The 22,853-nt window shown below is 38.5% G+C and overlaps 1 protein-coding gene across 1 annotated transcript in view; it reads left to right on the top strand.

Annotated features, from left to right (window-relative positions):
• AK5 (adenylate kinase 5) overlaps positions 1-22,853 on the top strand; it is a 95,647-nt gene that overhangs the window by 35,681 nt on the left and 37,113 nt on the right. The window contains exons 7-8 of the mRNA XM_050901011.1: positions 11,167-11,257; positions 18,980-19,056. Coding sequence (XP_050756968.1) covers positions 11,167-11,257; positions 18,980-19,056 — 168 coding nt within the window. The remainder of the gene's footprint in view (positions 1-11,166; positions 11,258-18,979; positions 19,057-22,853) is intronic.

Here is a 22,853-nt window from a genome sequence, read left to right as displayed (position 1 = left end):
GTCCTTCCTGAGGCAGCGCCATTGGAAGTTGGTTTTATGAGCCCATCCTGAACTCAAACTGACATTTGCTGAATATTATCCTAAGTTTGTTATGAATCATGCTTCTAGAGATAAATAATTTATTTCATCGAAATTTAGCACTCTTCAGCTCAAGATGACCAAGGGAGGGCTTATTATCAAGGATTCCAATGCCATTTACGAAGTTTATTGATATAGAGACCACCACTGGAAACACTGCTTATCCTGGGTCAGAATTTATTTAAATACACAGGAACTGTTTAGCTGGGAAGTAAAATTTATTTCTGTCTTCCAAGGAAAATAGAAAAGCTAGTAATTTTCAAATGTTCTAGCTCTTACAGTCTGAAATTCCACTTCGAATAACTACAACTATTGCAGATGAAATGATCAATATTGCTAAGGTCTTAGACTCTACAAATGTCAAATTATTTCCTGAATTAAATGTAGATTTTGCATATAAAAACCCCACAGCAGCTAATATTTAAGCCTATGGTATACCCTATGCTTGTTCTTGCATCTGAATCATTAGTTCTTGTGCTTTATTAACTAGTTAAATTTACGGTTGAAATTAACACAGGACTTTTCTTGTTAGCTTTCAGTTGGTAGCATTCTTTCTTAGAAAACTGTGATGATACGTAGTCAAAAAACATATTTTTTGTAATAGTTGTTATGACATCATCTAATGGTAAAAGACCAGCCTACAATATTTTAGTATTTTTCATTGAGAATCTCTGCCACAAAAGCCACCAGGAGAAATGCTATTGATCTTGAAAGGGAAATATTTGGTGTATTTGGCAGCACTATCAATGCTTTTCATTGAAGCAAAGTGCAAACTACTACTGGAAGAAAATAGTATCTAGAGGAAGAAATGTCTTTTATTTCTGAGTTTTTCTCAAATTTGTTTTAGTTGCCTTATTTGAATTACAGTTGTTGCTTGTATGGACCTTTTCTGGGAAACCAGTGTTGCTATCTGTTTATTTGGGGTGCCTGTCTGCTATCTGTACCTGCTGTGGGAGCTGATGCTAGAAACAATTTGGTTTTGTTTTAAACAAAAGGGAGAGTGACACGGGCGCTCCAGGAGCACTACAGGCAGGGGAAAACATATTTTTTAAACTTCATTCAGGAAAAATCTCTCTACACGCAACCATATTGGTTAATGTCTTGTAGCTTTAGGGCTCATTCCCTCTGAGAAGTGCTGTTGCACTCAATGTTAAAAATTAAAGGTATTGAGGAAAACATTTATTTGAACATATTAGTAATCAGAGCTGTTTCACTGAACTGGCTGCTCTGGGAATGGGAACATTCCAGTACTCATCTGATGTGGTACTGGAGGAAATAGGGGAATTACGCTGTAGCAACTGGTCCTTAACTGGTTTATTCCCAAAGAGTCTCTTGGTTTATATGAAATAGGGTGAGCTCCCAGGAACTTCTGAAGAACGAGGACACATCCAAGCCCCATCAGAAGTCTTCCTAGTTAAAGATGGAAGAAAAACTACTGGAGGACAAGCATTATTGCTGTGGAATGAAAAAACAAAGGCATCTGGGGAAGAGTCGGGTAATTCTAGATCTTCCTGTAATGTGACTGAGCTGTATATAGCAAACTGACAACTACAGCTGTTATTGACTGAGCTTCATGCAACTTGTTTGTACTGCTCTGCCCTTTGTCTAGGTTTCAAAATACTGAATTTTACATTAATGCTTCATAATTTGCAGCATCACTGTGAGCTCCAGTAATGTAAGAGGAAAGAAGGGATATTGCAAGCTAAGACACAGAGGGCTGTTAAAGCTGTATGAGGATTTGGACAGCATCCAATCATACCTGACTCTCTGTAATCAGAAATGTCTTTCCCCTTCCTTTAGGGCTAGATGCATTAAAGTAAAAATCAAACAATTTATTCTAGACCCAGTGGAGGTAAGAGTAAGATGATCTCTCCCTCAGGCTGAATGTTTTCTTGGGTTCTACAGGAACAGAGTAACAAATAAATCATGGAGCATCTCCTAACTCAGACTGTAATTCAGTTTTCCATTCAAGCTCTTCAGTAGTGATCTGTCTGATGCTTGACACCAATGTTCTGTTTCCTTGTAATACTATTTGCCTCTTTAAAGGCAGTTTCCTTTAAAAAGTAAATGCATAGTGAAAATTACTCCAACAGTGGAATGCATATTTTTTAAAATAAGAAAAAGTAAGCATTTGTGCTTTCAAGGTAGAAAAGGTCTCTAGATGTGCATGTGCTAAAGCATATCTTTAATTAATCTTCAAAAATAATGAATATAGTTGACTTTGCTATAGAAGCTGCTGGACAGATGTAATACATGTCAAGGTGCAAGTTTTCAATCATTTGCAAAGTGAATACGCATAGAGAGTTTATATGTAGAGATGTCGGCTGTATTTATAGCTTGAAAAGTTACTTCTAGAAGTTGACAGGTCAGACTGTTAACCCAGAACACACGCAAATCACGTCCCTTAAATACTATGTGAACTGATGCATATGCTGCCTAATTCAGTTCTGATTCCTGATGACAACTTCAGAGAGAAATACAATATTTATTGTAGGGGTCATAGTGGTGTAGAGAAATGGCTGAAAACATTTTGAATTGTTTATTACTGACTATGTGAAACTGAGTTCAGCTTAAAAAAGTTAGAGATACAAATATAGTGGAGGACAATGCCCATTGGAAGCACAGAGCCCCTCTGAGGAAATGGAAAACATGATGCAAAAATGATTTCAGAAATAAAACAGCAATATATTTGCTTTCCACATAACAGTCACCAGCCATCCAGATGAATATCCTTATTGGGAAAAAAATTAACCAGCCAGTGCTCTTAAATATCTGCTCAGACAGAAAGGCTTTGCATCTTAGTGTTATGAAAAGTATGTATGTTCCAAAACCACTCTGTGGCACCACTCTCTGCCTCCATCAGCTTCCCTACCAAAGAAGTAATTGCTTTCCCCCCCAGTTCATTAATTTTCTACCTACCATGCCACCAAATTATTGATTTCTCCCCTCACCCCCAATCAAATCTAGCTCTCCTTCAATTTGCCCATTTGCTGCTCTACAAGGGCCCATAATTGCGTGGTGTCTTTCCCATCAACTCTCGCCACCACATTGCCCGAGGCACTCATTTTTAACAGCTGAAAACTGATAGAAGTCAGGGTGTTGCTCAACATGATCACAGCATAAAGATAGAACTTCTCCCTCTTTCTGCCTATCAAAAGCTATTACTCCACATAAACCTACAAAGACAGGCTATTACTTCTGCTTACTGTTAATTGTTTCTTCAGATAAGACATACCATTTACTTGGTATCATACTGTTCCATATTTCAAGTATGGATGCTGGCTTAATAGAGTTTTACCGTGAAGGGAATTAAACTGTCAGATCATCTCCACACTTGTGTGCCATGGCACTAAGTTCTTAAGTTTAGCATGAAATAACAGAAAATCACTTTAAGAACAAAAAACCCAAAGCCTCTCTTCTGTAGTAATTACATTGTTTATGTACTGCCAAATTAATAGAAAAGGGAGATGATTAGTAATCGAACTACAAGTGTCCCAAGATATCCTCTTTTGTACTAATGTGGGAATCGGCCAGAATCTGACATAATTTTTGCATTTCATATCAGCTATAACAAAATCCCTAAATCTATTCAGGGTCCATCTCTTTGTTTCTAGAGGAGCAGAGCAGGTTTGATCTGTCTGTGTGCATGGGTGTGCATGTTTGTATTTTCACATTTTGTGGTATAAAGCAGTTAAATTAGCTGATAGTTTCCGTTATGACTGTGTATTTACTCTTTTTGAGGGTCATTTCAGTTCTCACTAATGTTACTGGAAGATGTTATTTGAATTTGATGACTTAATTTTAATTTTTTCTTACCATACTAGATTCTGTCTATGCACCTAATGTGTTCAAAAATTACATAGTTAGTGGCTTCAAATTGCACCTATTTTGAGGAAATGAGTTTGGGATACACAAAAGCTAGCAGCAGCCCCTACACAACTGTCAGCTCCACTCAGGGCTGGTGAACATTCACCCTCATGCTTGTTTACAAGTAGCACTCATAGCAATAGACACTCGGATGACAAGTGGAACTTGAGAAACTCGAATGATAGAAGTATGAGGACTCTGCAATGATTTATGAATCCTCTGTGGAACTCCTGTGGTGAAAAATAAGGTGTTAAATGGTTTATTTTAGATAACCCAGAGTATTCCTTAGGATTTTAATAATGGTGATAAAATCTCTAATTCAGTTTCTTTTCTAAATTTCTGTCTGATACCAATTTATGACCTCTGCTAATTGCATAATTTTTTATAAATCACTGGTGAGCTCTAGTGTAATTTCAGTTGTAGTTTTTCTTCTGTACATGATACAATATCGTATAAAAATTAATCTGAGATTTCAGAGTATTTGATATAAAAGATAGAAAATATTAGAACTAGAGAATAGATTACAGAGAAATATCTCTCCCCTATGTCCCCTTCCCCCCATTTTGTAGTGTTTTGGAGGTTTTTTTGTTTGTGGTTTTTTTTAAAGAGTATTGTTAAAAGTACTTTATAATAGGGACATGTTCCCTGAGCTCCCAGTCTGCACATTCCAGCTTCATTCCTCAGTTCCACTGCTTATTTTTCCTATACAAGGCTTCAACTCTTTTTTCCTGTCCTTCCTTCCCAATGTTTATTATCCTACCTTATATATTTTTCCTCACATATTTCTTTACTATTTTCCTATGTTGCTGATTTTTTTTTTCTTTTGCTTTTTCCACAGTTCTCTAGAAGTAACTGCACAAGTCAATTAGCTTGTAATTATTAAGAGAAGCAAACTAGGGATGGAACAACAATAACGAAAGGATTTCTGTGCGGGTGTCTGAAAATCATAAAGCACCACCTATACACTTGAGTGTGTGTCTCACTTCACCTTTTAGTATTACCAAGGGTAAAATAAAACTAGTTCTTATTTGTTTTCCCTCCTTCAGGAGCAAACCCCTGCCTAAACCAGTCTGAATGAAAATAGTGAGTTATTCTTGTCACAGTTGTAGCCGCTGCCACCTGAAAATCATTATAACTTGCTCAATCTTATGAATTTTTTTATGTTACTAGCTAAAGGATTGTCAACTTTTCAACCAAAAAATATCAACACTTCAAGGACAGTGGTACAATCTGACTTCTAAACTAGGTATCTCTTTTAAAAGCATGGGTTAACTGTGATACAAGAAGCCGTGTTCTCTTTTTTGTAGCTTACTTTTTTTTTTTAATTTAAAAATAAATTATTCCTCCATTGCAGGTGATAATACATGGATGATTTGTCCACTTCCTAAACAATGATTGTGTTTCACTTCCACGTATAGCTGATTAATGGATTATAAAGCCAGAAGTGACAGCTATGGCTATGTAGAGCAATTTTTAGACTGGAGACTTTCCTGAATTAATTCCTATTTGAATTTGAATGTATTAATATTTTTCTTTTTAGGAACAATCTTTAAAATTTTCAAATCATGGGGAATCCATTGCCAATTATGATTAATTAAGCAGTAAAGAAACTGACATCAGAATAAATTTTGCTGCTAGCTTCAATTCTGAATTTGTCTCACTTGCTCTTCATCCTTGCATCTTACAATTTTGTCTGCTGGATATAATAACTTCTTCTAAAATTTCTCTTTCCCATGGAAAGGTACAGGAAACAAATTCATTTTTCAGCCTTCTCTGATCTCAGCTCTAATTCTTCCCGTATTAGACATGGTAGTCAAGTCATCATTCTGATAGCCCATCTGGAAGTCCTTCCAGTTTATCAGCTGTGGATACTAGCACTGCACTGAGCATCCAGGAGCTATCACCCCTGCGCCAAACACCACGATGCTATGTTATCGCTTGGCTTACGTTCAGCATTCCTGTTCATACATCTAATTAGACCCTCTGACTAAGCAGCACAACCCAACTCCTGTTCACTTAATTGTTCGCTGTAAATCTCCCTTCAGAAGTTGCTTTGTCTGAGAAAAAAAATCCCCTATCCTATTTGTATGACTGGAGGTCTGATGGCCCATTTTCCACAGCCAAAGATCAGTCAAACACCACAGAATGGTCCATACCTGAGGATGTGACTTAAAGAACAACTCAAAGCCACTCTGTTGGGTTCTTTTCCTGACCAGCAGTGACTGCAATGGTCAGAGGCTTAGCACTCTGTACCCACTCCTGCTCTTGAAGGCCAGCGACAAATAACTTGCTACTGAGGCAAGACCAAGAGGTCAAAAGAGCACATATGAGTACCATCTTGCTTGCAGCAAGTGGGTTTGATAATAAGATCACCTGTGCCTTTAAATGTACAATATTTGGGGGATTGCAGGTGACATAATATATGTTTCAATGACTGAGAAAACACTCAGACATCTATGAATTGCAGTTATGGTTGGAGTCCTTGCCTGCAAAGAGAGCAGATAGAGCATTCATCATCCACTTCCTGTAATCCTATTTGATTTTGAGGTGGATGGGAATATTGCCATAGAGCAATTAGCCCAATGTTGTTATTTTAGTTTGGACATGGCTTATTTTCTTTTCACTGACATCCATCATGTCCTAAAATAGAGGACATTTTCATCTACTGTTGCAAATCCTATTTAACTACACCTATTTGCTTGGGGTTTTTTTATGCTTTCTCCATTTCTAACTTTATTTCAAAGTGCACAAACAAGAATTCTCTGCGAGTCTGCTGCAACCAGATTTCTTTCTAGTTTTCCTGTACTCCAATTTGAAAGGCTGTTATGATATCCCCCTATTTTTGGGCTGTCATTTTGGATAAACCACCTGCAAAGACCAGCAGTGTCATTGGGGGTGAATCAGTCCGTAGGGGGCAGTGCCAGGCTGAATGACTTCACCCTCACTCAAAATTCTAGTTAACTGCCGTTTCCTTGATGCTTGCCCCCTGATAGATGTGAGGAAAGAGCTGTGCACTTTTTTCTTTAACTCAATATGTGGTATTACCAAACCTCCATTTATCATCATTGACCAGCGGGATTCACAATGTTCAACAACTCAGACAATTTTTCTGTGAAGCTCCTTCTGTTGGCTAGGATTTGTTGAGTGCCTATTTAGAAACACTAATCATTTTCTCTCTGAAAGCAGCAAGTACCACCTGCTTTCCCTAGAACAATTATTTACAATGCAGAAGATCTAGAAAATATTTTCCATCATTTTTATATATAACAGTGTGCCAGCATCAAGTCCTCCAATTCAACAATGTTCGTGTGAAACTGGGATAAACTTTCCAGAAAATTCATCATTATGCCAGTCATCATTTATTTAAAAAAAAAATAAATAAAAAAAATCAATATATAGTGAGGTACGTGACTTCTGCTAGTCATTTCTTTACTAAATCATGATGTCAGAGCAAAGCAAAACTATCTGAAACTCAACTAAAAGGAAACCTTGGAGACCTCAGAGATCTGTTCTTGCTCCTGCTTTAATGCTTGGGATGTGTTCCCCCAAACCAGTGGGAGCAGAACAGCATGTGGTGTAACTACAGTGTGTGAGTGCGGTAAATTCATATCCTCCCAAATGATGCTGTATTACCTCTTCCTCCCACAGAAACACCATTATTGAACTGACTGAGGAGAGAGAAGGTAGAAAAAGCCTCTCATACTTTCCTTCGTCACAGGGAGATAAATCTTGGGAGCAGGACCACTCATAGAAGTGATGTGGAGATTGCTGCCCTGCAGTTCCCGCATATATGTGTTGGGCAGGGGAAGGACTTTACTAGATTCTTACCGCGCATAGCCCCCAAATGTACTTCAGAAAGGTTTGTGAAACCTTTCTTTGCTCAGAGATTTAGGCTGATTTCTTAAAGAAATGTGATTCTCTTGTCCTCTGAGGTCCTCCCTCATCTTTTCCTGCCCCAAGAAAGCAGCAAAGTACAAAAACCCCATTAGTGCCTCATTGAGGGAAACACTGTAGAGTGAGTCCAGACCTCAAACCCTATTGACCTCACAGGGAAGAGATACTCTGCTTCTTCCTGCATCACTGCTAAAGATTCTATCAATTCAGATAACAGTACAGTTAATGTGTCTTGTGTATTGCAAATGCTTTCAGTGGCATGTTTAATAAAATTGTATTTCTATAAAACATAGGCCTTGACTATAATTAAACTGAGCCATCCATAAAGATACCAGTCTTTAGTTGCAAAGAGCTATGTTTTGAAGCAGGTAGGGATTTGTTTTCAGTAGGGAAAGCAACCTATTGATTTAGACATGTTCTGCTAAAAATATGAGTTTTACTGCTGTTTGTTCTTTGTGAATAGGGTTGTTTGAGTACCTTTTATGTTTTATTCAAGCCTCCAATAATTATCAAAGGATTTAATTTTAAAATGTTTAGCAATTCAATGCAGTACAGAACTCACACGGTTACTTAGTTTCTTTCAAAAATAATTTCTCTGTGAAAGCTACCTTGCCTTCCTGTGCCTCAGGGTATTACAATTCTCATTTTGTGAGGGGAAAACTGAGTTTATGTGCAAGCTTCAAATAATTGGTTTTCTTTGGGTGACAATATAGGCTTTCATTACAAAGCCCAGATTTCTCAGAGTACTGAAGCACAGCTGGTGTTCTTTGAATGGGGGAAGTTGATGTTTCAAATTCTTGGAAGCTTCAGAACATTTTGAGATTGATCATGTGTTTTTTCATGGTAAACTGGATTATTCAGAGGAATGCTACTAATGAGAAAGCAAGCCTGTCATCTCTCCAAGTGTGGTATGACCTACACAATAACGATCAGACACAACCTGATTACAATTTACTGGTTTTTATGCTTACGCATACCCACATGATATGTCTTCCCTAGCATATCTAATGAAACGCATACATTTTTTTGCTGAGAATAGACAGAAGAAAAGCATATCCCCACACTTCCTTGGAGACAGACCAGTGCAGAAGAATTCACAGAGATCAATACGCTTTTCTTAACTGCAAGGAAATTCCAAAGCTGCTCTTTGTGCATGGATAATAAATTGCCCAACAGTAGCCCAACAGCTTCATGTAAGACCTGTTGTTCCACAAGCCTCAGTTTTGACACAACTTAAGATGTAATCCTTCTAATAGGTAAACACAAACAAATTTCTGCTTTATAAATAAAAAATAATGCTTTAAGTTTTGATTAACACTGAATGGCAAAAGAACTCCTCAAGAATAGATAAATGTCTGCCCAGACAGATGGACAACTGTCCTGCATCACAGGATGAACTTCTGAGTGGTCCTCAGGGTCAGAGCCAGAAACTCCATTTCAAGAACCAGTCAGAAAACTTCATGTATTGATAACTACAGTAGGCTCATCTATGATGGAAATGAACTCTAGGGCTGAGCTAAGCATAAAGCTAAATATTAAGACCTTAAAGATTTAAATCAGGACTATTACCAATTAAGATTTGCGCACTCAGACAGGTGTTGAGAGTTAAGCTTGTTGGCAGCTAACTTTCTGCAATGGTTGCCTCTCTAGTATACTCTGTCCTCCCACAAGCTTCCATTTTCTTTTGTTCACACAAACCCAGTTTGTAGAATCATTCTTTGTCCCTTTGATGTTCTTCCCCTATTTTTGAACTACTTCTGACATCTGCCACTTGAAATAATTATTCTTGGGCTGATATTTGCCTCTGAGTTTACCTTGAGGTGCTGATGGAAAATTCCATAAAAAAGCAAATTCCATTACCAGTAACAGAACAGCTTAAGTAATATAGATAATACATAAGTCATCATAAGGCATAATGAAAAGAGCGCTACTGATTTTGCAATGGTGGGTGTTAGACAAGCAATTCAGTATCTCTCTAAAATTAACTCATTAAGTATCATACTATTTGGAAAACAACTTCATCTCTATAAATGTTAGCTTCTGCAGCAAAGTTCCTAGTACAGTTTGAACTTCGCTCTCCATGGCTTTTCCCTGCCTATTATTTTTGCCATGAGACAGGCAGGTATTGGTGAGACATCTGAAAAGGTGCCTCAACAGTCTTGGACTTGGAAGAAAGAGCCCACTGAAGTTCATGAGCTTGCAATCACTAGTGTAATGCATTTCACCCTGGAGTTCATTCTGCATCCTAAAACATATTACACTGAAGATACAGAATGATTGAAAATAGTGACTCTTACAGAGGGGGGCATGGACTGAATGACAGCCATCTGATGTGACCATTATTTGCTTGCTCCTGTAACTTGAGGTTACAGTATTCCCTTTTTCCATGGTAATGTCCCTGTCCTCAGTTCAAGAAGTAAGAAAAAATCCAGAGGAACAGTAATAAAATGTCCAATTTTTTTTTTCCAAAGAAAGCCTCAATAAGTGATGATCTAAATGAATGAAGCTTGATAAATATGATAAGAAAAAAACCAAAACCACTGTCAAGCATGTCACCTGGCCGTATAAAGAATCTCAGACAGAACTGAGAAAAAACTTGAGAGAATCAGTATCAGAATTCAGGCAAAAGACAGAATAAATGAAAAAAGTTTAAAATGGTAAGAAATTAATCATTTGCCATTTTAAAGGAGCTTTGCTTTCCTGATTTTATTAATTTATCACTCAGCCAATACACTTTCTGCTAGTGCAAGAGCAAGGAAAGCTTTCTTTTCTATATAATAGGGGACTTTCAAAAATACTTTACTTTTTCCTAAGAATTTTGCTCAACTACTTGAAGAAATCGTACACACATATATGTCACAAAAATTGGTTTCAGACAATTCAGAAGTTGCTGCAAATTTTTCACTTGCAAATTAAATAGTTAATTATGCTAATCTCTGAAAAGAAGTGACAATAAAGTAATCACATTTCTGGTCTCTACGCTGTCATTTTTTTCAACCATCCAATGGCTGAAAAAGTAATATGCATTACTAGTTCTACTTTCCGCTTTGAAACTTCATTCTCTGACAGCAAGTCAATTTTACTGTAGCTTCTGTTTCTGACAAGCTATTAAAAATAGGCAAAATGGTTTACAAAATTAGTTTAGTTTTCAGTCAAAATTAAAATGATTCATACCTAAAGCAATGGACAGCACACAGAAAAATAGAAAGGTTCCCATCAAGAAGGCTTGGGGTGAGAAGTCACATTATGTATTGATGTTCAGCCAAGTAGTAAGCAGTGTCTGATTGCCAACTTTTTCTTTTTCTTTTTTTTTTTTTTTTTAAATAGTTTGATGCAGACAGAGACGAAGAAGAGGTGTTCTTTGACATAAGTTCGGCAGTTGACAGTAAACTATTTGCAAACAAAGAAGCTGCAGCAGGTGAGTTAATGTAAGATTTAAAGAACCACATTTTTTAGATAGCATTCGACACTGGTGGGATGCCTTTTTCATATTTCTCAAGTATGGATGTATGCACTGTAGCAAAGTCTTGACTGACCTCAAACATTTGCACGACCAAGGGAAAAAAAATCTCTTTACGCTTGGAAACTTCATACAACTCACCTAACATCGTGTTTATCTACAAGCTCACCTTAAAATACTATGGATAGTCCACTAAACAACTATATTATTAGTACAAAAATTTTATAAGTTAATTGATTCCAGTTGTCAGCTATCTGTTTCCATTCCAGATGATACCTCAGTGTTCACCAGAAAATCAGTCCTACAAGATTAATGATCATACTTCCTCCCTAATAATTGGTACTAATTCTGAAACTGTGTGTGAATATAAGTCAGGCATTTGGGGGGTTTATTTATTTATATACTTATTATTTGTGCTTACTGAGGCTTGAATGTCTTCAAAGAAAAAGCCTTTGAGGGACAAAGGACTGCAAAAGAATTGAAGCTAAAAATCAAAGCACTGAGAACCCATAACATCTGTCAGAAATATTTTGCTTGAGAGGAACAGGAAAATGTTCCTTGGTAACTTCACAACTTTTTCTTTTTACAGATGGCATCCCTGGCTGCCTTCCAAGTAGACCATGAGGGTTATATAGGTAGATGAGGTCATAAATGTCTTGTGAAACAGCACACAAAAAGAAAAAGAAAATTCTTGGTGAAATATTTTCCTGTAAAATTTACTAGCTTTATTAAAACAAAGATTAGATATGTATAGTAGAGAAAATCATGTATCTGATCTCTCCCCTGTTTAAGGGAAAACTCATCTGCCATAAATTGGCAGACGAGGTAGCTTCAGTTATTTGTAATCGTGAAGAATCATCTGGGGGCTGCCAAGGAAGAAGGAATTGATGAAGCACAATCAAGTCTAGTAGTAGCAATATATTTATTATCTCTTTTTGACAAAGGGGGGATTACTTTTTTCCTGCTAGCAAGACATTTACAAAGAGCAATGCTCCAAGACAGAAAGATTAGGTCATATTTTGAAGATTTGAAAGGGGGTTCCAAGCTAGCTAGCCTACTGTGGTGGGTTGACCCTGGCTGGACGCCAGGTGCCCACCAAAGCTGCTCTATCACTCCCCTCCTCAAGTGGACAGGGGAGAGAAAATATAACAAAAGGCTCATGGGTCGAGATAAGGACAGGGAGAGAGCACTCAGCAATTACCATCATGGGCAAAACAGACTTGACTTGGGGAAAAAATTAATTTAATTTATTACTAGTCAAATTGGAGTAGGATAATGAGAATTAAAGTCAAAGCTTCAAAACACCTTCCCCGCACCCCTCCCTTTTTCCCAGGCTTAACTTTACTCCCAAATTTTCCACCTCCTCCCCCCAAGCGGCACAGGGGGACAGGGAATGGGGGTTTTGGTCAGTTCATCACACGTCGTTTCTGCCGCTCCTTCCTTCTCAGGGGGAGGACTCCTCACACTCTTCCCCTGCTCCAGCATGGGGTCCCTCCCACGGGAGACAGTCCTTCACAAACTTCTGCAGTGTGAGTCCTTCCCATGGGCTGCAGTTCTTCACAAACTGCTCCAGCGTGGGTTCCTCTCTCCCATGGGGCCACAGGTCCTGCCAGGAGCCTGCTCCAGCATGGGCTTCCCACAGGGTCACAGCCTCCCTTGGGCATCCACCTGCTCCGGCATGGGGTCCTCCAGGGGCTGCAGGTGGATATCTGCTCCACTGTGGACCTCCATGGGCTGCAGGGGGACAGCCTGCCTCACCATGGGCTTCACCACAGGCTGCAGGGGAATCTCTGCTCCGGCGCCTGGAGCACCTCCTCCCCCTCCTTCTTCACTGACCCTGGTGTCTGCAGAGTTGTTTCTTTCACATATTCTCACTCCTCTCTCCAGCTGCAATTGCCACTGCCCGTAACTTCTTTTCGCTTTCTTAAATATGTTATCCCAGAGGCACTACCACCGTCACTGATTAGCTCGGCCTCGGCCAGCGGTGGGTCCGACTTGGAGCCGGCTGGCACTGGCTCTATCAGACATAGGGGAAGCTTCTGGCAGCTTCTCACAGAAGCAACCCCTGTAGCCCCACCGCTACCAAAACCTTGCCATGCAAACCCAATCCACCTACAAAATCCACCCATAAGGCTGTTTTTGATAATTTTCAAAATGAGATAAAGATAAAATATCAAGGCGGCGGGGGGTGAGAATGATAAAAAGTGCATTAGCTAAAAAAACAGGTTTCTAGTGGTCAGCTTCAAGATAAGATGCACACAAGAATAAAGACTACTAGCTTTCTCCGTTAAGTGGCACGCTTACCTCTTTTGTGCTTAGCCTTATTCCTAGAGGCAAGAGACTGATTCCAAACCTAAAATGGCATTCCCACTGTATAGCATTGTATTGATAATTACCCGTGGATTCCCTAATTAAATGAGCTAAGCACTGAGTAGCAAGAAGAGGAAAGAAGTGGCATAAAGGTGCTAGCTCTAATAAACAGATTGACAAAAACTAAACAATTTGCACAAATTGGTTGTGATTCTGGATGAGTTCCAGTCAGTTCCTTGAAAGTCTGATCTACTTAATAAATTCCTCACCAAAATAATTGGAGAGCTGTGAGCTCTATCAGAAGCCATGCCACAATCATCTAATTGGTGCCTAACCTGAGCACCAATAATAGTAAAGAGATTCGAAGTAGGATTTCTAGAGATCCTATGAGACCAGATATTTAATTTCTGGAGGTGGCAATTCCAGCATTGCCTTGATCTCACTTTTTGTCTTTTAATCTTATTAGTGATATTGCAATATATTTTGGTTCCTGGTGGCTAACACAAACATCGTATTTCTAACATTTTCATGCCTCCACATCAATCTAATTCATGTGTTATACCTGTAAAATCCAGTTGTAATCAACTGTGTAACAATACATGCTGAAAGAAAACAACTGAATATTTTTATAGATTAAAATACAATTTTCTCATTGTTGCCTTCTACGACATATTAAGACTGTTGCTAAGAGCAACAACCTGTCATGAAACTCAACAGTGTAAGGCTGCAATAAAATTTGTATTAAAGCATCTTACTGAGAGCAAAATTAAAATGTAATCATTCTAATGCTAATCAGTCCTTCAGTAAATTATTTCTATTCTATTCCACTTGAAATTTATCTTCTAAGCATTTGTCTTGCCCAAGTACTTATATGCAACATGAATTAATTGAGTTACTAGACAGTGCTTCAGAGCATGTTCCATAACATAAAAAAGACATTTTTATTTTGAGCTTAAACATACTATTAAGAGAAGAAACGTGTTTCACAGGATAGTCTTCGATTACTTTTATGACAGTGTTGAACAGTGCAAATACTATAGTTGTTAAAATATGAGTATGGGCATATTTGAGGCAATGAACCATATTGAATAGAATTGCTACCAAGATTTGAAATAAGTAACGGATTTAAGCAAGGATTGGAAATACATTAGCTGATTTGCCAAAACACAAATGGTCCAAGGAGCAGACTTAATTAACTCACATGATGGGGTATAGCTACCTTGTAATGGGAAGTTAAATCAACTGCAGATAAATTTAGACAGATCAGTACAATTTTGTTTCATTGTATAAATGAATTTAGTGAACTGTGAAAAAGCAATGCTTGACATTTGCATTCACGAAAACCTAAGGATGAACACACTTTCAGAGAAAGTGACATGCACCCAGACTCAGAACACTGAAATGTTTTATAGGACCAGGGACATTTACAGCCATGATGCTCCTGGGTTCTGGGGTGCATTTCTGTGGTAGGAATCACACACCTGCCTGTAACAGCCATACCCTCTCAGCTTTCCATGACCAATCCTGTGCAATTCAGCTTAGGAGCAACAAACAATACGTAAAATATGGTATAAAATTTAAAAGTACAGCCTCATGGTGAAGCAAGTGACCGAGCACAGCCCCGCACCCCTCGGGGGGCAGGGGAGTCGTTCTCCCTGACTGTCAGACCTGGCAGGGGTAGCTCCTGTCAGCAGACCCTTGTACAACTGCAGCCACCCATTAATTCAACTCATCCCTCAGTGCTGTGTTATTGGATCCTCTTGGGTTCCTAGCAAAACAAATCTTTATGAGTGATGCCTTCAGTGTCAAGATACAAAGCCTAGCAAAAAAAGGGAATGCGTTCTAGCTGATCTGCTGTTTCTTTTTTCAGCAGCCTGCTCCTCCCTGGAGAGCTGATTATTCAGTTAACGAGGATTTAATAAAAACTTCCAACTGATTTATTTTTTAATTGTGCAGTACTGTACCTAATAAAATCCTCTCTGTTTTTTCCCTAAGGAAATCACTTTTAAATGCATGAAAATGACCAGGTTTCCCTTACCTCAACTTTATGCATGCACTGAAATTGAGGAAGCATATTTTAAGTCATAAGAGTCATCAGGTGCTTGCAAGCTATTTCTCCATGGCAGTAGAGCTTTCATGCATTTTCTTAATTTTTTTTTTTTAACTGTTGACTTTCCCCTTTTGAAATTGATACAGTTACTCAGATCGTTTGCAATACGTTCATACAAACACACAAAGGCTCTAAGTTAATCAAGAGCTGAGATCATCTGGTGGAATGGGGCATCCCGTCGAAAGGAATTAGGACAATTCAAACTGTAAGACCTTCCTCCTAATGGTAAACAAGTATTAATTTTTTTTTATAGCCTAGCTCTCAGTGTACCAACTTATCAAAGGAAAAACAATGCAACTTACTCAGAAAAGGCAATGAAACTTACTTATGATCAGCTGTTTTGTTGTCAGAGCACGAGATGTGCAGCCTGCAGACTCACTGAAAGCAGCAGGGCCTGTTTGCTTCCAAACGCTTTAACCAATCCTCCTCTTTTCCTTAAGCCAACATTTTCTGTTTCTTCTTTGATAGCTGAACATTGCCACAGTTTTACATAAAATGTTGCTGATTGAAACTTGGACTTAGAAAACCTGAGCTGAGTTTTGAATTATCCACTCTTTCTAACACTCTCCCCTTGGCTTTAGCCTTGTCAGTAGCTTTGCCTACCACCAGGATTACTGACTCCCAGTACCTTGCAAAGTGGCTATCTGGTATGCTTCTGCTGCCATGCATACTAGCGATTAGTTAGTGAGCCTGTTGTCCTCCCCTAGAAGACCTGTTTTAGCAAGATTTAGTCCAAAGTCAGCAAAATGTGCTCCCTCCAACAACGAACTGAGCTGGAGGATAGCAAACTACTCATGCTTATTCATACTGCACCAGGGATATCACAAGTAGTCTTATATGTCCCCTCATTACTTTATCTTGTCCTGGGAGTAGCCATTTGCTTCAATTCATTTCTGGTAGGTTTGTCTTTAGGCAATTTGAGAAGGGTAGAGAAGTCTGTATACTGTTCAGTGATAGATGGTTATGGGTTTTGTTAGTTTTCATTGAACCAAGAAAGAAAAGACACATATTTTCAGTTTTCCTGACCTTCCTTGAATATATCCTAGAAAGGACCTATGCTTCCCCAAGGAAACTGGTGTCCTAGTTCAAGAAAAAAGCCCTTAAGATGCTTGACCATATTAAAATTGTATAACCATTATGGCTTTTATCACTTAAGATACATTATGCATGAGTATTCATTTTCAGCCTGACCTTTACATTTAAGTTTGCAGCACCATATTTCATATTAACGTTTCTAGCTAAGGATACATACTGCTCTTGGTAGTTAAGTGACAGTTAATCAAATACTTGCACACAAGTGCCTTTAAAAGTGATTGATGTGTCAAGGTAGGCCAGTGCTGGTGACAACTGAGGCTTAATTAAATTATATTGTCAACAATGGCACAATGTTAAGAGTGAGATGTCAGCTGTGTAAAATAAATCAAAAATTTAAAATGATCTCAGCAGTTGTAAATCTGTTTGGTTGCGTATATCTTTTACAGACAGGTATTTTCAAAAGACCATGAATTGTATATGCAAGAGAACATGCTGCATATATACATGTGACATTCTACGGTAGCAAGAGTATAATCCCTTTCTGTTATTTTTTTTTTATAGCAATCTGATAAAGTATACATGAACATTGGGGGCGGGGGGGGGAAAAACCCAACAAAAACACCAGCAGATGGTAGACCCAAGTCTTTCCCTGGTATCTCTTATGTAGTCCAAAGAGTTGCATCAAAGATTAATTTGGCAGCAAGTGTAATATGGATTGCTAACTAAGACACCTTGGAATCATCATCTCCTCTACCAAGCAGTTACGATTTTAGTCATCGTTACATCCAGTTCCTCTCCTCTGTTCTCTCTCTTAGTGATGTTTAGTTCACCACCTACATAGATTATTACTGTGTAAACTTTAAAAGCAAACAAAAGCAGCTAATACGTAAATGCATCTGGCACAAATTGAACTGCAAAATCTGTTATTGATAGTGCATGTTACAGAGAGCCACCCATACAAACATCTCTAACGGTGAGACAACAACTCCAGGTCAGCAATAGTTTTAAAACTATGTATCCTCAATGCCAATGCTTGCAGGAACATCATACCAGGTAGAGACACCTGTAACCCAGGAGGGAAGGAGTTGTATTCTCTTTCTCATCAGTGAACTTGTCTGACTGGGGACATGAGGGCACAAAACAAAGCACATCTTATACTTCCCCTGGTGTTACCTGTTGCTCTCCACATAAAGAGAGTGATAGGACTCACCTGTGGCTACTGGCTGGTTACAATTTTTAGATCTCTCTGTGTCATTACAGTATTTTTGTTATTCTCATTTTAATAATGCTGTGAAAAATACTCCTGAAGTCACACGCCTATTGACGTTTTAATGTGTGTTGAATACGTGCAGGATGTGGTTTAGGGCTGCACCATCTGGAGGGCACAGGAGACTGTTTCCTTCGCCATTGCTCAGGAGTGAGATAATCTGAATGGGGTGATAATGCTACAATATGAATATGATGTCCATGCCACACCCTTCCTATGTTTATATAGAAAGATGATTAGCAGTTTATCCTGCCATTCTGGTTTAGCAATGACTACCCCCCTACATAACTTCTTGAAATACCAAGCCCAATTTCTGTTATCCTGCACCTTCAGCAGTTCAGCTGAAGCTAAACTGTAAAGCTCAGCCAGGTCAAGGCTTCTGAGCAACTGAATTTTGTCATTCCAAGTGCAAGAGGCTGCATGACTTGCTGATCCTGCCACAGGAAGATGACGGGGGGAATGGGCAGAGCCACACCGTCACCTTGGAAAGGGGTAGGGTAGGATAGGAACGGGGACTGTTGCTGCTGGAAGCATGCTTCTTTGGTCCCCCATCAACATCACTCCAGGATCCTTATCTGCTGATCACCAATTAGTCAATATTTCCTTTCTCTTTCCTAAACATGGTTTGTATTCTCCACTGAGCCAAGATCCCTGTGGCAATTTTACAATTGCAAGTCATGGCACGCAGAACACCCTGCCCCATAAATTTGCAATCTAGCTGAAACAATTCACCTTTTAGTATAACCATTCCTTATTAAGATTTGTAGTAGCTTTTATGGATGCTTTGAAGGCTTTGTTAATGGAATACCATTCACCTGGGTACTCTAGCACATCTGAATGGTTCCTTGGATCACAGTTTTTGCATACCTACAGACAATTGGAAATATTATAATGTTCCATCATATAAAGTGAAAATTTCCAAGCCATTTCTGAAGTCTGCTGTTCTTTCCTATTTTAGGGCCAAATGAACTTGATTGCAGTCTGATTGTGGATTCTGGAGATACTGTTTATACAGAATTTGACTTTGAAGACCAGGTAATTTTATGTATATATGGCCTCTCTCTAGACAGTTTTCTAGGTTATGTACGTACTGTGCTACACAATTTGTCTGAACAAGGTGGTGGAACTTTAAGGGTACCTAAGCCAAAGGGCTTTTTAAGTGCAATATAAGTAAATTTGTGACACAGAGAGGTTGCTTTCTGGTTATGAGAAAAGAGTGAATATTGTTGTGGTATTAAGAGCCCATGTCTTCCATTACTGTACATTGCTGAGTTTCCTCCACAAATTTTAAAATGTTGGCAAACGTGGCAAATAGAATTGTTGGAATGCACTGTAAGTCTACTGTATATTTAAGAAGAGGGAGTAAAACATTTTTCAAAAGAGAGGCATGAAAGTACAAAAAGTGTGAAATGTAACTAAAACCAAATCAAACATTCTCCCCTCGAAAAAGAAAAGTGTTTTTAAGAGTAAAATAACAACAAGTGCTTATAGTGTGTTGAAACCAGCCTTTCTACTGATCCCATTCTATCCACATCTAAAAACTAAATTTTGATAGTGTTTTCCTTGTACATAGGAAGGAAGAAGGCTAGAGGGGGAAGAAAGGTTGCATACATCTTTCCCCTCTAATCTTCACCTCAGCACTGGTAAGGCCACATCTGGAGTACTGTGTCCAGTTCTGGGCTCACCAGTACAACCTATAGAGCTACTTAAGAGAGTCCAGTAAGATGATTAAGGGACTGGGCCATCTCTTCTATGAGGAAAGGCTGAGAGATCTGGGAGTGTTCAGCTTGGAAAAGAGAAGGCTCAGGGGGGATCTCATCAGTGTGTACAGAAATCTGAAGGGAGGGTGCAAAGAAGATGGAGCCAGGCTCTTTTCAGTGGTGCCTAGTGACAGGACAAGAGGCAATGGGCACAAACTGAAACACAGGAGGTTCCTGTGGCTTGGATACTGTGCTAAGGATAAGCTTTATTATTCTTGTTACTGTGCTGTGGATAAGCATTAAAAGAATGACTTATAATTTAAAAAAATATTTCTAAAGCCATCTGCCTATCACACCGCCATACTTAAGGGTGGTGTTTTTGTATGTTTTGCTTTCTGCCTTTCACTTTTGCACAACTCTGCTTGCATTTTCTTCACTAATACCACAAACACTTCTCTAGATTTGTGAGCAGCTTGGCAAAGAATGTTATTTTGTGTTTCTGTTATCATTCAACTAAATGCAGTTGCAAATGTTCTCACTCTTTCCTCATTATTCGCAAAAGATATCTTTTCTTGTGAAACTTCAAAGCTAGTGACAAAACCAGGACCAACAAAACTGAATTTTCGCTCAGTATCAGCTGTTCATTCATTGGGTTTCTTTCACAGTATTCAGTGCAACACTTTATCCTCACTTGCAACGTTACATGTTCTAGCCCTATTCATTTCTATTCTTTTTGCCTCCGTTATTTCAGTTTGGCTTTTTTCAAGCAGACAGCTCGCCTCTGTCTCCAAATCCTGTTTTAAATCCCATTCTTTAATAAATCCTTCTTAAAACATTCTCTACCCCAGGAAACTCTCTTCAATTTCTCATCATCTTTGTCTTGACTGTACTACTACTTTATTGCAGGGTTTAGGCCTTTATGCCCTGTAAAGCAGAATGTATATTTAAGTTTTATAGTTACAAAATAAAATTAGCAGAAAGAAATGTATGAAAAATATACTAATTCATAATTTCAAACTGTATGGTTCACTGATGATACATTGCCCAGCCCATAAAAGCACTGACTGTAGTTTTGAATGAAGTTGCATGTGGTTCTTACGTGAGACTAAACAAGACGACTACGATGGGACCACATTGTCTTTGTCAATAGCAAATATTCTTTCTACCAGGTGTGGCGGTTAGCTTTTCTCATTATTTTGCCAGACCAACACATTGCCATTCTGGCAAGAGTGCAATACTGTTATCAAACAGAGAAGGAGAAATGAAGTAAAAACAGTGCTAAAACCCCTTCAGTCAAAGAGAGATATATAAATATGAAGTGGCTGCCAATGACTCTCTTCAACTGCAAGTTGATATCTTTGATGCTTATTAGTGACATTTTAAAAAATATAAATATTTCTATTACTAATAAATACTTTTATATCCAGTTCCTACGAGGTGCCTTGTACAAATATAAAGAAAATATAAAGGAGAAAGCAATTGCAACCAAAAGCCCTTACCATCTAAATTCTGAAATGGTGCAAGCAAGTATTATATACAGAAGCAAAGAAGGGAGTGAAGATTGCCATAAAGTCATAATACCATCTAGCTACCCAGTCTGAAAAACAAAATTAGAAATTACTCTGAGGAAGAAAAGATCAATAACTAAATTCAGGAGTGAGGAACTGTTTGCATTCGAAACTTGAGCTCATTTTGACTGTGGCAGTGATTTAATACTGCAGTGATTTACCACGTGCTGTTTACAAATTGCACGAAGCACCAACAACCTTTGCTCAGAGAATCTCAAGTGGAAAAGCAGTGCATGTCTGGATACAAATGTGTCATGCAGTGATGTTATTGCATAGGAAATCTGTCATGAGAATGTGGGGGATAAGAAGGCTGGTTTCTAAGCAACTTTACACAGCGGAGCTGCTAAAAACTGCTGAATTTTAGCAGAGCATCGTGGTAGTCACTGAACAAGAGGAGCTGGGTGTTAGAGCAGTACACAATGTGTACTGAAGACAAAGCCACAGCTGGGGATGAGTATCACTTGGTACAGCTGAAATGGACGTACATAGATACCTTTCCATTTTCTCATTCTTGAAATGAGCCAGGAAAATCTCCAGTGTAAACTAAGCCAACAAAGAAGCAACCGAGTTCTTCAAATGTATGCTACTTTTTCCAGAATAACCTCTCTTACTGGCAGGCAGGAACAAGGAGAATGAGTGGTGTGGTTCCAACTACCGACGTAGTCATCAGCTCATCTAGGAGTGCTCCAAAATACAGCGAAGTGCTTCGAGAAACACTTGGTACCTGTTGTTGAAACAGTGCAACGCAACACTAACACAGGCTAAGAACTGGCTTTTCTGGAGGAGCACGCAGGGGAAATTGGATTAAAAATAACTCAGAAAAAGCTTGAGCTTTGTACTGTACATTTTATAAATGAACGTTCAATTAAATTCATGTAACTAAGTTAAAAGCAAGCTGATTGTTTTCTACCAGCTATGCGTGAATGCTTCAAGAAATAGAACACTTGTAATCACTAAGTCCCTACAACATTGAAAGGCAGCAGGGAAATACCCACTTTTTAAAAACAAAAACAATTTTTTTCTCCAAATCACTAATAGCTATTTTTCTGTTCTTTCTCAGATCTGTAGCTGTCAGCTCCTGTATTACAGAAGGAATAATGTAGGTATTTAGAATGACTGCCCAAAGTATATTCTTCCAAAAAATAAAAATAAAAGCAGACAGTATCTCTCATTGAGAATGCCTTGTGGAAGAACCAGCTGAAGTTTCACATGGTAGCAATCTCTGTAGCCTTTTCTGGAGTCATGATTACAGTGCTCATGACTTGATTGAAAAACATAAAAGCACACTAAACTCATAAGTTTCAGATATTTTTACCCATATTAAGACATCAGGAATATGTTTTGGGCCACTCATTTTTGGGTGCAACAGCATAGCTTCTAATGAGGGAAGACTTGTGCTTTATAGTATATTCTCAATTTGCAGAACTTGCTGTTGTGACTAGTGTCTGGTTTAATAAGGATTGTCTTCTGCTGCTGGAATGCTCTGAAGTGTGATACAGGTTTTCACTGCTCACTGTGTTCATTTATACTTGCCATTCATTTTCTCAACTTTGCCAGAGAGGCT

Source organism: Gymnogyps californianus, chromosome 8 (assembly GCF_018139145.2).
Source record: "Gymnogyps californianus isolate 813 chromosome 8, ASM1813914v2, whole genome shotgun sequence".
NCBI classification, from domain to species: domain Eukaryota; kingdom Metazoa; phylum Chordata; class Aves; order Accipitriformes; family Cathartidae; genus Gymnogyps; species Gymnogyps californianus.
Note: the sequence above shows the minus strand (reverse complement) of the source record. Positions and strands in the feature narration are given on the sequence as shown.